We start from the raw sequence: 16,069 nt of genomic DNA on the forward strand, positions 1-16,069 counted from the left end.
ACCCACCCAGAAGAACCTTCAACCTGTTCGATACCAACTGGAAAAAAATCCAGACTGTCCAACATCAGAATAGAACCCCTCGCATGCCCCTGACCAATGAAAGAAAAAAAAAACAAAAACAAGATAGACTACGTACCAGACTTAAAAAGAAATAAGTATTAGGGTTGATTTGTTTGAGTAAATCCTTCAAGGTGGTGCTCCAGCATGGTCGCAGTCCAGTGATTAAAACACGTAAAAGATAAATATAGGTGCATGTGTGACTGTGTGGCACCTTGGGCAAGTGTCTTCCACTATAGCTGCAGGCTCACCAAAGCCTTGTAAGTGGATTTATTTGGTAGACATAAACTGAAAGAAGCCTGTCTCACACACACACACACACACACACACACATATATATATATATATATATATATATATATATATATATATATATATATATATATGGATATTGTACATATAATCATCATATATGTATATATATATGTGTGTGTGTTTTTGTGTCTGTCCCCCATTCACTGCCTGGTAACTAGTTTTGGTGTGCTTATCTCTTCATAACTTAACAGTTCAGCAAATGAGAGATAAAATAAGTACCAGACTTACAAACAAAAGTACTGTGATTGATTCATTTGACTAAAAATTCCTCGAGGCAGTGCCCCAGCATGGCCACAGTCTACTGGCTGAAACAAGTAAAATCTATCTGACCCAGTCAAACATAAAAAAGAGAACGTTAAAACAACGGCAGTGGCAGGAATTGCATCTGACTGTAAAATCTTACTTCAGAATAAATCCCTATTCAAACTTATGCTTCCATGGGAAAGCAAACATGAAAATGAGTGAACAAACAAAACAAAAATCATTTTTAAGGAAAAAGCATTTAATAACCAAACTTGAATATTGGTTTTAATAATTGGTTTTATGCCGACGGAAATTGTAGAATTTATAAAGATATTTAATTCTCTTTTTTATATTGTGATGTTTTGTGGGATAATAAAACCTCAAATGATGCCCTTCAAATCTAATGTGACGTATTAATCGCTGCATCTCGTTTCCTTTGAATCCTTTCAACCAGGGTGGACCACGGATCAATTCCTTTGGAGTGACTTTGCCATCACCCAGTATATCTAAAGACAAAAACAAAAATCAAAGACTGTATCAAAATACATGCACAGAGACATACAAACAAAGTTTATTATGTTTAACCCCAGGCCAACACTGATCATAGACACCTATTGCTCAAGAGCAGTGCTCTACAACCTTTTTTCACTTGCAGTACATTTATATCCTTTTCAAAATTCAGCTGCACACTTGAACAAAAGTATAACTAAAAGTATAAGGAGAAAAATTACATTCAGGTTACATTGAGGCACACCAGTGTGCCATGGCATACTGGTTGTGGAGCACTGCTCAAAAGGATCATCACATCTTAGAGATATGGAAGTGTACATTAACTAATGCATCGTTTATATTTATTAAAGCTGAAGTGAGTATAGGGAGATTTGGCTGCTTTTTCTACTAAGTTGAGTGACCAATTAGAGGTTCACTCATATATGTTTTGGAAGCAATTGTATCTCATCCCAAGGCATGATACCTTTGAATGCTTATTCAACTTGCAGAGCCAAGTTCAAAGACTGCTGGTTTGAAGAAGCTGCTTCAGACTAGTGTTCTCTGTGTCTTTGTATACTTGTTATTGGATCCAGTTTCCGGTTCTGATCACTGGCTACATTTGGCAGCTTATGTGTAACACTATATAACCACCATCAACATCAGCAGCAGGAAGATATCTTAATGAACTATGACGGATTTCACAATTCTGAACAGTTGAATTCACATCCTCCATTGGTATAGTGTACAACTTATATTGATAAGTCCCTTAACCCCTTGGGGAGTCATTGAGGTGTCGCAGCCATGCAGCATATCTTGGGCGAGAAAGCCTGGCAGAGCCCATCCCTCACCAAGCTAAGCTTATTTCTACAACTGAGTGGACTGGGGCAACATGAAATGAAGTGTTTTGCTCAAGAGCACGACACATCACCTGGTCCAGGAAGTGCAACCACAATCTTAGGTTTGTGAGTCCAACATCCGAACCACAAGGTCAGGTGCCTCCACACAGCTTATATGATAGCTGTCAAAGACCAAATTGTGACCAAAATAAGAAAAAATACCCATTAAGCACATCCAATACGAATTTCAACATATAAATTTTGATTTATATATTCTAGTAATAAACATCTAAAATTAAGAAAGAGGCGATTTGATGTGCTTGAGAAGACACATCATCATCATCATTTAACATGTTTTCCATGCTGGCATGGGTTGGATAGTTTGACAGGAGCTGGTCAGCTGAAGAACTGCTCAGGCTCCAATTGTCTGTTTTGGCATGGTTTCTACGGCTGGATGCCCTTCCTAATGCTAACCACTTTACAGAGTTTACTGGGTGCTTTTATGTAGCATCAGCATGGATGTGGATGCATTTATGTGGCACTGGTACAGGTGCTTTTTACATAGCACAAGCACCCATGAGCCCACAAGATTAGGAATGCACAGCTGGAGAGGGATACAGGGGACAAGTCTGTAAGCAAGAACAACCATGCTTTCACTCAGCTTGGCTTGTTTTCTCAAGCACAGCAAACTGTCAGGAGTCTCAGTCTGCTATCATCCCCTCTGTGAGTTCCAATGTCTGTAGATCCTTTCTCACCACTTCGTCCAATGTCTTCCTGGGTCTACACCTTCCACATGTTCCTTCTACAATTAAATATTGGCACCTCTTGATGCAACTGTCTTCATTCATATGCATTACATGACTGTACCAGCACAGTCTTCTTTCTTGCACAGTGTGAAATCTTGTGGCCTGTGACATGCAAAAGGCACCCACTAAGCTCTGTGGAGTGATTGGTGTTAGGAAGGGCATCCAGCTGTAGTAACCAAGCCAAAACAGATTGGGGCTTCGTGCAATTTTCCAGTTTACCAGTTCCAGTCAAACTGTCTAACCCATGCCAGCATGGAAAACAGGTGCTAAATGATAATGATGACAGTGACAACAATGATGATGATGAAGGTAAGAAAAACATTATTTACCAATATAATCATTTTGTCCAAACAAAGCCTTCTTTTTTACCCAGTTTTCTGGAACTTCATATGCTTTCAGTGATTGCAATGGTTTAGCACTATCAAGGCGAGGTAGAAGTCCTGCAAATCAGATATAGTGAAAGAAAGAAAAAAAAAACATTAAAAAAACAAATTTTTTTTGTTCTATTCACAGCAAACAATAATCAAAAATAAATAACATGTTTTTACATAGCACAGGTCAAAGGCCAAAAAGTCTCCCAATGTGAAGTAGTGATTCAGTCACTACTTCACATTGGGATGTCACAGTCCTGGTACTATAGAATGTTGTAGGAAAAAATCACAAGATGGATTCTTCAAGTCAAGCCAACTGGCAGAAGACCTAGGAGTAGACTAAGAAGAAGGCTGTGTGGTAAGAAGCTTTCTTCCCAACCACATGGTTCCAGGTTCAGTCCCATTGCATAGCACCTTGGGCAAGTTTTCTTCTACTACAGCCTCAGGCTGGCCAAAGTCTTCTGAGTGGATTTGGTAGGCAGGAACTGAAAAACAACCTGTTGTGTGCGTGTGTGTGTGTGTATACAAGGTGTGATAGATAAATTGTTGCCATTTTATAATTTTGATTTCACACATGTGCATTGTTTGTTTTTGATTATACTGTACTACACAGTATTGTAGGGTCAGTTGGGCACTGTTTGTGAGAAAAACAGCACCATGACACAATTCACTCTTCCAAAAATTTGGAAATGACATGCTGTATTACTTGGCACCAGAAGCTCTAATACAAACATTTCAGAGTGTTTGGGTGTCAGTCTGAGGACAGTGCAGGGGATTCAGAAAGAGTTGGAAGAATCTAATGGTGATTACAAAGGTACAGCAGCTCGGAAAACTCATTCTGATCATTCTGATAAGAAAAGAACTCCTGAATTTGTTGGTGAGATCCAGGCCATGATTGACAATGATCCCTTCAAGTCAATCAGGTCCATCGCCAGGGACATGCGAGTGTCTGAGTTTCTTATCAAGCAGGTAGTGCATGAAGACATTCGGTATTCCTCATACAAGGTGTGAAAGGGCCAATTTTTATCCCAAGCCATCAAAGAAGACAAGAGGAAAGACCACACTACGAAGCTTTTGAACAAACTCAAGTGTCCCCTCTAACCGAACATGCTTTGGTTTTTCACAGATGAGAAAAATGTCTGCCAAGATCAGACAGGGAACACACAGAATAACCGTTCGCTTGTCATGTCCCCAAAATATGTACAGAGAGTGACAAAAATCAAACATGCAGTCAACATCAAGGTGTTTGGAGTGATCACTAGTGATGGCAATGTTATGCCTCCATTCATTTTCCCACATGGCCTCAGACTCAACACAGAGGCCTACATCAAGTACCTGGAGGAGGTAGTGCTGCCCTGGGTCAAGAGGGTAGCTGCTGGAAGACCCTATGTCTGGCAACAGGACTCTGCACCATGCCACACAAGCATGAGAACCCAGTCATGGCTGTCAGACAATTTCTGTGATCACATCATCCATAACATCTGGCCACCCAACCCCCCAGACTGCAACCCCCTTCATCACTATATGTGGGGCACAGTTCAGCAAGAGACCAACAAAACTCTTGTTGCAAGAGATTCCAAAGTCGTCTGGAGGTTGAAGCCAATGGTGATTTTATTGAATAAATTTATTCTTTAGTATCTCAAGATATATTTATGTAATTTTGGTAAATATATCTGTTAAAATGAGATGTCAATGTTATTTTCATTTTTGCGTAATTTAGACGACAGTTTACCCACTGTACCCTGCATGCATATATATGTGTGTGTGTGTGTGTGTGTGTGTGTGTGTCTTCCCTTTGTGTCTGTGTTTGTTCCTCCACTGCTGCCTGACAACTGGTGTTGGTTTGTTTACATTTTTGTAACTTAGTGGTTTCGCAAAAGAAACCAATAGAATAAGTACCAGGCTTTAAAAAAAAGTACTGGGTTCAGTTTGTTCAACTAAAAATTCTTCAAGGCAGTGCTCCAGCATGGCCACAGTCTAATGACTGAAGAAAGTAAAAGATAGTCTCAGTTGGTCATGCTTAGGAATCCAGATGGAAAGTCTAATCACAATTGCTTCTGATAGAACGCTATAGAGGAGGTACCTGAGGACCCTACCCCAATGACCGACCCCCCTCCCTTAATAGTGGGCAGAGAAGATGGATAGATTGATACATAACATAGACAAAGATGTAGCTGTGTAGTTAAGAAGTTCACATCCCACTGTTGCTCAAGGTGTGACACCTTGAGCAAGTGTTTTTACTACAACTCTTGGGTCATCCAAAGAGTTATAAGTGAGTTTGGGAGACAAAAACTGAAAGAAGTTTGCTGTCATGTGTGTGTCTCCTTGATATTGTGCAATAGTTGTAAACATGTGCCACTGTCATAAAAGCAGAGTGACTCATTTCCTATCTTCCATGAAAACATGGGGAAATATTACTTGCTAGGAAACAGATGACAGTTGGAGATAGGAAAGGCATCTGGCCTCAACAAAATCTGTCTGACCTATGCAAGCATGGAAAAGTGAACATTTTATTGTCCACTTCAGTGAAAGAAGAACAGAAAGGGGCTGAGGTTCACTACAGCTGTTTCAAACATGGTTTTTATTGATGAACAAATCAATTATATCGTGTTCACTACACTCGGAACCTTCCCTGCGTTGAATCTTGAGCTTATAGTGGGCCATGGACTGCACACAGGAATATACTCATGTGAGTTTACATATACGTTGGATGTATTTGGTTTATGTATGCGTAACTGGAAGAACAACTTTGTACACAGACATCTCAAATGTAAATAGACACCCCTTCTTATATTGTTTTATCTATGTGGATACACAAATGGATTAAATCATTAAAAACACTAGATTAAGTACATCTAATGACATTGTTTTGTTTCTGGAAATAAGTCTTTCAAAATTGATGTGTCTATTTACTTTTGAGGTACCTGTGTATATGCCTTAGTAAGTACATAAGCGTCCATACACACTGTTAATACACAAATATTTTTCACCATTGGTGAATAAATAATACCAAAAAATTTTCCAACTTCCAGTTTTGTTATATATCTGACCTATGTTTAGGAGAATTTTACCAAATTTTTACATTTAAGAATAATGTAATAAATTCTGGACAGGAACAAGCTTTGAGACACTTGCACATGAGGAAATTCACATTTGCCCAGTATAAATGAATAATCAACACCTAAATAACAGAATGTTTTGAAATAATGGAGTATAAGTGATTATCCAATCAAAACTTGAATTGAAGGTAGTTCATGTCTAACTTAACAAACAAGTCTACATCATACAATGCAGGGGAGATAAACGAAAAACTTTAAACAGTTAAATTAAAGGATATTAAAGTAAAGACCCTGAAGAAACTGCACTGGTATTATAGCAGGGTTGCAATTGCAACAGTTACTATTCGCTGCAGTTGAAACATGTGTAGGTCAATGTAAAGCTGTATAAATAAAAAGAATTTAAAGGTAACGCTATGCCACTTCGTAATAATCTTTATTATTATTGTTGATATTATATACTCCAGGGAACCTATATGGTTAAGGTACAATACTCAGAATTATTCAACGGAATATATCTTTAAATTCTTATCTTATGAGAACATTATTGGATTTATATATTAACTGTTGAATAACCTATTTTGAATACCTAACTTAGAGCAAACTGGTAATTGTTTTGGGGTAATTCCTTACTATTTATGAATATATATATATGTTTTATGTGTATGTGTCTTTGTGGTTGTCTCCCACCAGTTGACAACTGATGTTGGTTTATTTGTATTATCAAAGTTTGCAGTTGGACAAAAAGAAACCAGACTTAAAATATTTCCAAAGTTCTTTAAGACATTGCCCTGGCATGGCAGCAGTTCAATAACCAAATCAAGTAAAAGAATAAAAGAATCTTACCTCCAGTGAAATATTTTGCTTCATAACCATAGCGTTTCCTTTTTGGAGTCTTATATGATTTATTTGTTGCAGAATCTGTGCTCCGTACTTCAGTAGAATATGCTGTCTGTTGAATAGCAGTCTTGCTGATTGGAACTTTCAGAATACTACAATATTTAGGTACAGAAGTCTCTTGGGTCAGTAGAGGTGTCTGAGCGAAGAACCTGGCCAAATTTAGCCCATTTTTCTTTATCAGTGAAAGTAGCATTCTCTCACAAAATTATTGACGAAGATATTTACTAAAAAAAAAAAAAAAAAATCATACAAACATACATGCAATCGTATAGCTGCATAACAAGGTGCAGAAAATAGTATCTGAATGCTAAAGATAAAGTAAAATAGTATTTTATTGAAGCTGGAAAGACTTCACAAGTTTGTGAAGATGATCAGTCATGTGAAACATTTTTTGAAGTTTTTACAGCTTCAATATTCACTGGCTGTCTGTCATAGGTCTGTGTTGACTGTTCTGTTCAGAAATCATCTCTGGCAGGCTCTCATGTGGGCGACAAGGCCTGCTCTTGACCTGAGGCAGCAATAACATCTGCTGCAGAGAAATTTATTTGATGCAATCGAGAAGTGATGCCTCCCATGTGCACTTACGTATTCTCCTCAATGGCTGTAATAAAGAGCTTCAGCAATTGGTGTTATTCACCATGTGGCAGGGCCTTTCTCTCCCAGGGGAATGGGGAACTGCCAAAGTTTTTCATATGTCCCTTTAGTACATCCCTGTTCACAACCTCTGGGTACCATGGCTCCTATGCTGACACAGTTCAGTGTAGAAAACTGCCCTTGGGAACCAGCTGTCTTCCATCCTGCAAGCATGTCCCACCTAGTGCATCCGCAATGAGGCAACAAGGACCTCTACACTAACTACCCAAGTGTGGTGCAAGACCTCTACATCAGGAACGGAATCCCACCATCTAATATTTAAGATGGAGCACAGATGATGAAGTTGGACTTGCATCAGGGCCTGCGGAAGAGGGTCAAGCATTCTGTGGCATAGAGGCAAGGGAGCACTATGACACTGTCCAGCTTTATCTTCATATTGTGGGTAATGTCATGCAGCTCCCAAAACACTCATCATCAGTTATATATATATATATATATTAGTAGGCATCCTCAGTCTCAAGAGACCATGGATCTGCACCCAAAGAAATTGTGTCAGCTGCTGATGGTAGTACAGCATCCGCTGCAGCTGTAGATGCCCACACAAGAGATATGAAAATATATATGTGTGTATGTGTGTATATAGTTAAGAAGCTTGCCTGGCAACCATGAGGTTTTGGGTTCAGCCCCACTGCATATCACCTTGGGTAAGTGTCTTCTACCATAGACCCATACTAACCAAAGCCTTGTGAGTGGACTTGATAGACAGAAACTGTGTAGAAGCCCATTGCATATATATCTGTAGTAACGCCTGCGCATGCGTAAAATTAAACAAGCAAGCGTTTCCCGCTCAATTCATTCTCTTTCACGCTGGCCAGCGATTGAGCATGGACGTGTGTTTAAAAGTTCTCCCTACATCTTTCGGTCTTATACTCGACAGCTCGTTATTCTCACCTCTAAAGATGTATAACTAAAGATATGTATGTTTTACCAAGTAAATAAATGTTGTTTAAGTTGTTTAGTCTGGAGTTCAGCGTTCCGTCTATTTCTTTAATTTTATAGTAGAAAGTCAGGTATACAATCTAAAGATGTATAACCCACTTTCTACTAAATATATATATATATATATGTGTGTGTGTGTGTGTGTAGTAAAATCAGTAAAAAGAGTACTGTGTATACTTTCTATAAGTTAAAAAGACTGGATGGAGGATGTAAAACTCTGCTGTCTTTCATTTGTTTCTCTCATTTCAATTTTTTCCTCAAGAAGGACACTGTCCGAAATATTGGATTTCCTCATTGCAAGTTAACTGTATTCCTTTTATCAATTTCACTACAGAAGAGTTGCCAACACAGACCAACACCAGCCTCTTTGGAGTCTGTTTTATCATATATCTTTTACATATTTCAATCATTAGACTGCGGCCATGCTGGGACAAGCCTTGCAGAATTTTTGGTCAAATGAATTGACCCAAGTACTTAGTTTATTAAGCCTGGTAGTTGTTCTATTGGTCTCTTTTGCTAAATTGCCAAGTTACAGGGGTCATAAACACACCAACACCAGTTTTCAAGTGGTGGCAGGGGACATACACATAGGTATATTATATATATGAAGGGCTTCTTTCAGTTTCCATCTCCCAAAATCCAATCACAAGTCTTTGGTTGGCCTGAGGCTGTAGAAGATACTTGGCCAAAGTACAGATATATAGATATATGTGTGTGCCTGTATTTGTTCATCATTGCTTGACAACCAGTGTTGGATTGTCCACATCTTTTAGCAGTTCAGCAAAAGAGTCCCTCAAAATTGCTGACCTTCAACCCTGTAACGGACCGGTGTCTCGTTGAGGGGAATGTTGTGATCTTGGCCACTTATAAGCCATGGAAACCGAATCACCGACATTATGAGCTCTAGAAAAATAATTATTATTTCAAATTTTGGCACAAAACAAGCAAGTTCGCGGGGAGTGGGTAAGTCGATTTGATTGATCCCAGTGCTTGACTGCTACTTATTTTATCGACCCTGAAAGGATGAAAATCAAAGTCGACCTTGGCGGAATTTGAATTCACAACGTGAAGACGGACAAAATGCTGCTAAGCATTCCTCCGGCCGTACTAACAATTCTACCAGCTCGACGCGTTTCCTAGAAAAATAATTAAAGAAAAGAAAATAATCTCGCTCTAAACAGGGCCTACCATCTTAAACCAAGGACATATAGGCAATCTTTCGCCGACAAATAATGAAGTTTTAGAAACAATGTCTAAAAACAATGAACACGTTGGATGGTCATGGCTGGAACGATTTAATAATAGGCCTGTAGGTCTGTTTGATGAGGGTTAGACAACCCCAGCAACTCCTGAATTCATAGACTTCTCATCAAGGAAAGGTCAACCAACTTATGAATCCAGTGAATAGAGTGATGTGCCGTAAATATATATATCTTAATTCTGATTGTTATTTCAATACGGTATCCAGATATCTCCAATAAAAATAAAATACACTTATATATATATATATATATATCCACTTACCTGAAGGTTACTCAATGCTTTAAATATAAAAATATATTAAAAACATGTTTTGTAAGAAGAAAACATCTTTTTATACAGAGCTAACCACAATTACGATCGCATCCCTTACTGCACCCGACGCTTCGTAGTTTCGGTTTGTTTCGTCTAGATAATTTATCGCTTAGTTTGCGCTATAAACCTCTAAAACTGATCTGAAAAGAAAAGTAAGAAGAAATAATTTAATATCATTGATACAGATCTGACTGAGTCTTTAATATTTCAGGTGAGTTGTTTTCCCCTCCTTTTTAAATTAAAATTCTTTGCTTTCTTCAGATTTGTTGCTCTTTGCACATTTTATATGCAAATCGTTTTTACGTTCAGGTTGGCTTAAGAGTTTCGTTATTTTTGTCTATTGATTCCTTGCATGCATACACACAAAGCCTTGTCTTAGATTTTTATTATAAGGGCTTGTATAGAATGATCTTATTATTTGATGTTCGTGATTTAAGAAAAAAAAAACATTATAGAAAATAACCAAAATGACTACAGTAAAGAATCGAAGTATCTTTTTATTATTATTATTATTATTATTATTATAGTTAATGTACTTTAAGACGAATCTCTCCCTTCACTACCACCGCTCTCTATACATACCTGCACACACACACATATATGTCCAATAACACTTATTTGTTGAAAAGGTAGTCTTGTATATGCTAACACACGTGAGAATATTTTAAATATTTGTATAAATTATAAATGTAAGACTATATATATATATATATATATATATATATATATATATATATATATATCGAGAGAGAGAGAGAGAGGCGTGTTTTTCCTATGTAACAGTCGAATGTAAATCGAAGGATCACCAAATACGTTTTTTTTTTTTACCAGGAAAAGGTTAGTAGTTATCTCGTAGTTTCTGTCTTGTTGCCTTCGAAGTAAATGTCAACCTTTTCCCTTGTAAAAACTATATATATATATGTATGTATGTGTGTTGTTTGCATCAGGAGATAAATAAACCACATTTATTTTTTATTGGAAGATGTAATAAACTAAGTTTGTCTTGTCTTTCTAGTGTGCACACGTCATTCGGTAAAGTAAATTTTTAAAAATTCACGAGTATTTAAGATTATTTTGTTAATTCAACGACAGCAATTAATGGCTACGTTACTAAATTATTACAATAACTCATTAGAAAATATTATGATCTAAATAGTTTATTTTTTTTATTCGTCTTTAAAAGTAAAAAAACCAAAATTTTTTTTCAAATTAGTTCGATCATCGGATGTTATTGTCTCCCTTTAGTGCAAATCCACCAAAATTGCTGTTGTCTCCCTTTGTGGGAGTCAAAAGAAAGAGAAACAAAATTTCCTTGACCGATCGCGTTCTGTGGCAGCCCTTCATTTTAACGTTTATCTCATTTACATGAGGTAAGGCCTTCGTTTAAAGCTAAAATAAATAAATCAGCTAATAGTTGTTTCCAAGTGACTGGGGTTATTGATAATTTTCCTCGGGTACAAACGTGGAACCAACATTCGTATAAAATAGAATCTGAAATTAGTAATTTTCTATTTGACATTCGTAAAATCGAATTTGTTTTAGTTTCAGTTTCATTTCAACTCGATTAAGCATATCTCATGGATGCCCTACTGCTCCTCGTTTTATTGGTAAATCCCAACGAAATACTTACAGATCAGCAGATAATCAATGAAGGGCATAAAATTACTGGCTCGATCTTTGTCAGATTCAGCGACTTGTGTTGCTTAGTGTGCCCACCGTGGATTGATGAATTCTCACATGTGTCTAGGGCGAAGCTATATTTAAAATAAGTCTTATATTTTTCCTTACTTTTTACTCGCTGTTCGTAGTGTGACACATAATTTTTGAAATGTTTTATTGAAATAAACTATGATTTTATCAAATAGGAAATTACTCTGAAATTATCGAATACGCCAACAACATTTTTTAAGTATCGAAGATTACGAATCTTAAATAATAATAACTAGGAGATGGTTTGTTCCCTGTTCCACTTTCCCGTGGTTTCAGTTATTGACAGTGTCCGTAATTTTTTTTTTTTTTCCCGAATTCATTTTCAAGAAACATAATCTCAGATGTTTAAAACAGGAAAAAATACTGTGTGGTAAGAAGTTTGCATCCCAACCACATGGTTCCGGGTTCAATCTCACTGCGTGGCAAGTGTCCTCTGCCAGGCGGCGAGCTGGCAGAAACGTTAGCACGCCGGGCGAAATACTTAGCGGTATTTCGTCTGCTGCTACGTTCTGAGTTCAAATTCCGCCGAGGTCGACTTAGCCTTTCGTCCTTTCGGGGTCGATTAAATAAGTACCAGTTATGCACTGGGGTCGATGTAATCGATTTAATCCCTTTGTCTGTCCTTGTTTGTCCCCTCTATGTTTAGCCCCTTGTGGGCAATAAAGAAATAAGTGTTCTCTACTATAGCTTTCGGGCTAACCAAAGCCCTGTGAGTGGATTTGGTTGAGGGAAATGGAAAGAAATATATATTATATATCTTTTACTTGTTTCAGTCATTAGATTGCGGCCATGCTGGAGCACCACATCGAAAAATTTTCAGTCGAATGAATCAACTCTCTTATTTTACTTCTTTAAGACTGGTACTTAATTTATAGGTCGCTTTTGCTGAACCGCTAAATTACTGGGATGTAAACACACCAACACTGGTTGTCAAGTGGTAGTGGAGGACAAACACAGACACAAGGACATACACATATATGTATAATATATATATATATATATATATATATATATATATATATATATATATATATATAAACGATGAGCTGCTTTCAGTTTCCATTTATCAAATCAATTTACAAGGCTTTGGTTGATCTGAGGCGATAGCAGAAGACACTTACGGAAGTTGCCATGCAGTGGGACTGAACCATGTGCATGCAACCACAATATACATATATGTGTGTGTCTGTGTTTGTCCCCCACCAGTGTATTTAAATTCTCATAACCTAGCAGTTTGGCAAAAGAGACAAATAGAATAAGTACCAGTACTGGGGTCAACTAATTCAACCAAAATTCTTCAAGGCAGCATGGCCGCAGTCCAATGACTAAAACAAGATTAAAGATAAGAAAGATAAAGCCACCACAGAAAATCCTCAGAGAATGAGAAAAGAGCGATGTCCCCATCGTTTTTCTTGTAGAGTCATCATCTATGATGCTTAAAAGGTGCAGATTCAGAGAAATTGCAATTTTTAACAACAAGTTCTAGTCTGAGTTGGCTTGGTTTCTAAGGCAGGATGCCCTACCTAATGTCAACTCCTTTACAATTTGTGCTGGGTGCTTTGAACATGGTAACACATGAGAACTTTTATGTAGCACCAGGACAAGTGCTTTTTGCATGGCACTGGCACACAACTCTTGCAGGCCAATCCTTTTCACCAGGGAGAGTGGCCTTAACAGTTCTGATGTGGAGGATGGGTTTTCTTGAGTACAGCAAGGTACCAGGTATCTCGGTCCTTTGTCATCTCGTCTGAAAAGTTCATCCTGAAATCATCCTCCTGTACTTCGTCCCATGTCTTCCTTGGTCTCCCATTTCCATGTTCCATCTACTTTGAGAGATTGGTACTTCTTTATGGAGCTGTCAGCATCCATCTGCATTACATGGCCAAACCAGCACAGACTTCTCTCTTGCACACTGCATCTAATTCCTCCCATGCCTAACTTCTTTCTCAATACACTAGTGCTCTGTCAATTATGTACGTTTACATTACAGATCCAGCATTCCTCTCTAGTCTTTACATGTCCTCTGCATTCAGGGCCCATATCTCACTACCATGTCAAATTGTTGTTTGTTATTTGTAAATGAAAGTTACAAACTTCTTTCATAACCATTGCTGCATTAACTTGATAACCTTGTCTCTCAATTAAGATGCGTAAACATGCAACACTGAGCATATTAAATGGTTCTAAACAATACTAAACACGAAAACAAGCAAAGAAAAAGAAAGCGCTATAAAATAGTAAAAAAAAATTATTGACTTGTTATCTCAATCTTTTACTTGTTCCTGTCATTGGATTGCATCCATGTTGAGACGCTACCTTGAAGGGTTTAGTTGAATAAAGAAAAAAATAAATATAAATAAAAATAAAGGTAATAAAGATAAGACTAATAGTAATTGAGAACAGTGGAGAGTTAAATCCATCAAGAATAAAGAAATGGAATATTTTGGAGTGGTCAATATTGTTGTGTTCTTGTCAAAAGATGACCTGTGTGGTGCCCCTTGATTTGAGGTCACATATTCAGTTCTCACAGGTGGTATGGTACACATAGACATATGTATACATATGCACACACTAATATACTTACATGCCTCTTAACTATTATACCTTTACATGTACGCACACATATGCAAACATCATATATGCATACACACACATACACGTGTGTGTATGTATATATATATATATATATATATGTATGTATGTATGTATGTACACCATACTACCTGTGAAACTGAATATGTGACCTCAAATCAGGTCATCTTTTGACAAGAACACAACAATATTGACCACTCCAAAATATTCCATTTCTTTATTCTTGATAGACTTAATTCTCCTCTGCACTGTTCTTAATTACTATTAGTCTTATCTTTATTACCTTTATCTATTTATTTTTATTTTTTCCTTTATTTCATTTACTTTTTTCCTCTTCTTCTTTGCCTTCTCTCTTCCTTCCTTTTGTTCTTCTTCTTGTTCTTCTTCTTCTTCACACTTGCTTTTGTATTTATATATATATATATATATATATATAAGGTGAGCAAAAGTCTACATACGCCACTATATGTTTATATAAATCCAAAAATTGGAACAAGAACGCAGACAACAGTAAAACATCCGGACAGATAGACGATAAAAAGATGGGCAAGAAAAAACAAGGACGAGTCATTCAGAACAATCTCTCATCAGTTCATCAGTCAAGTATCCAGATAATCATAACAATTGCGGCCAGTTACACTTGAGACTGTTCAAATCTGGCTGGCCCCAAAAATCTAAGCTAAGAGGATTAAATTTTTGGGGAGAAAGCAAGTGAATGTATACGACAAGAAAGACAGGAAAAACAGAGAAAATGTTACACAATTACAAATAAATTACAAGTAAATAACAACGGGTGTCTTTCGACCACCAAAGAGAAATCAAGTTGAACTGGCGTGTGTAGAGTGAAAGTTATGAGGCAGGAATATAGGAGATGCTTTGCAGCCAGCAGTTGAGCCAAGAAAGAAAGATCATGCTTGGCCAAACACCAGTCACGTGGAAGGAAAGGAGAATGGTAGGGGGCAGAGGGAAAGAATGAAAAAGAGAGGAAATCCAAAGGCACATAGAGAAAGGTACAAGAGAGATAAACGAGGAGGGGCAGTAGGGAGATTAAAAAAAGAAGGCCAAGAAATGTGAGAGAAGGGGAATAAGAAAAAGAAAAAAGAGGAAAGAAAGTATGAGAGGAGTTGTTATTTATATTTGTAATTGTGTAACATTTTCTCCATTTTGCTAAGTTACAGGCATGTAAACATACTAGCATTGGTTGTCAAGCAATGGTGGGGGAACAAATACATACATACATATATATATATATATATATATATATGACAGGCTTCTTTCAGTTTCCAGCTACCAAATCCACTCACAATGCATTGGTCAGTCTGAGGCTACAGTAGAAGGCACTTGCCCAAGGTGCCATGCAGTGGGACTGAATTTGAAACCTTGTGGTTGGGAAGCAAGCTTCTTACCACACATCCACTCCTGCTCCTATATATCTACACTATAATAGAGAAAGCTGCTTGTTAATTAGGTATATAACAATTACTAAAAGAAAGCAATTATTAAAGGGCTGACCATCTGGAAATATC

General features: G+C 37.3%; 1 protein-coding gene across 1 annotated transcript; it reads right to left on the reverse strand.

The window, feature by feature from the left end:
- Positions 1-853: 853 nt before the first annotated feature.
- LOC106881879 (large ribosomal subunit protein mL51) lies at positions 854-10,357 on the reverse strand. The gene is made up of 4 exons (XM_014932398.3): positions 10,191-10,357; positions 7,020-7,297; positions 3,076-3,186; positions 854-1,121 (listed from the first exon to the last, which is right to left on the reverse strand). The coding sequence occupies exons 2-4, from the start codon at positions 7,264-7,266 to the stop codon at positions 901-903; spliced, it is 579 nt and encodes a 192-aa protein (XP_014787884.1). The 5' UTR covers positions 7,267-7,297; positions 10,191-10,357; the 3' UTR covers positions 854-900.
- Positions 10,358-16,069: the final 5,712 nt, after the last annotated feature.

This window comes from Octopus bimaculoides, chromosome 24 (genome assembly GCF_046866305.1).
Source record: "Octopus bimaculoides isolate indiv1 chromosome 24, ASM4686630v1, whole genome shotgun sequence".
Classification (NCBI taxonomy): Eukaryota; Metazoa; Mollusca; class Cephalopoda; order Octopoda; family Octopodidae; genus Octopus; species Octopus bimaculoides.

What these genes read in the sequence shown, in the direction of transcription:
- LOC106881879 (XM_014932398.3), bottom strand. Translation starts at nt 7,266, where the DNA reads ATGCTACTTTCACTGATAAAGAAAAATGGGCTAAATTTGGCCAGGTTC. An exon ending in AGCAAAATATTTCACTGGAG is followed by an intron (nt 3,187 to 7,019) that starts GTAAGATTCTTT and finishes TCTGATTTGCAG; the next exon opens with GACTTCTACCTCGCCTTGAT. An exon ending in TGGACAAAATGATTATATTG is followed by an intron (nt 1,122 to 3,075) that starts GTAAATAATGTT and finishes TTTTGTCTTTAG; the next exon opens with ATATACTGGGTGATGGCAAA.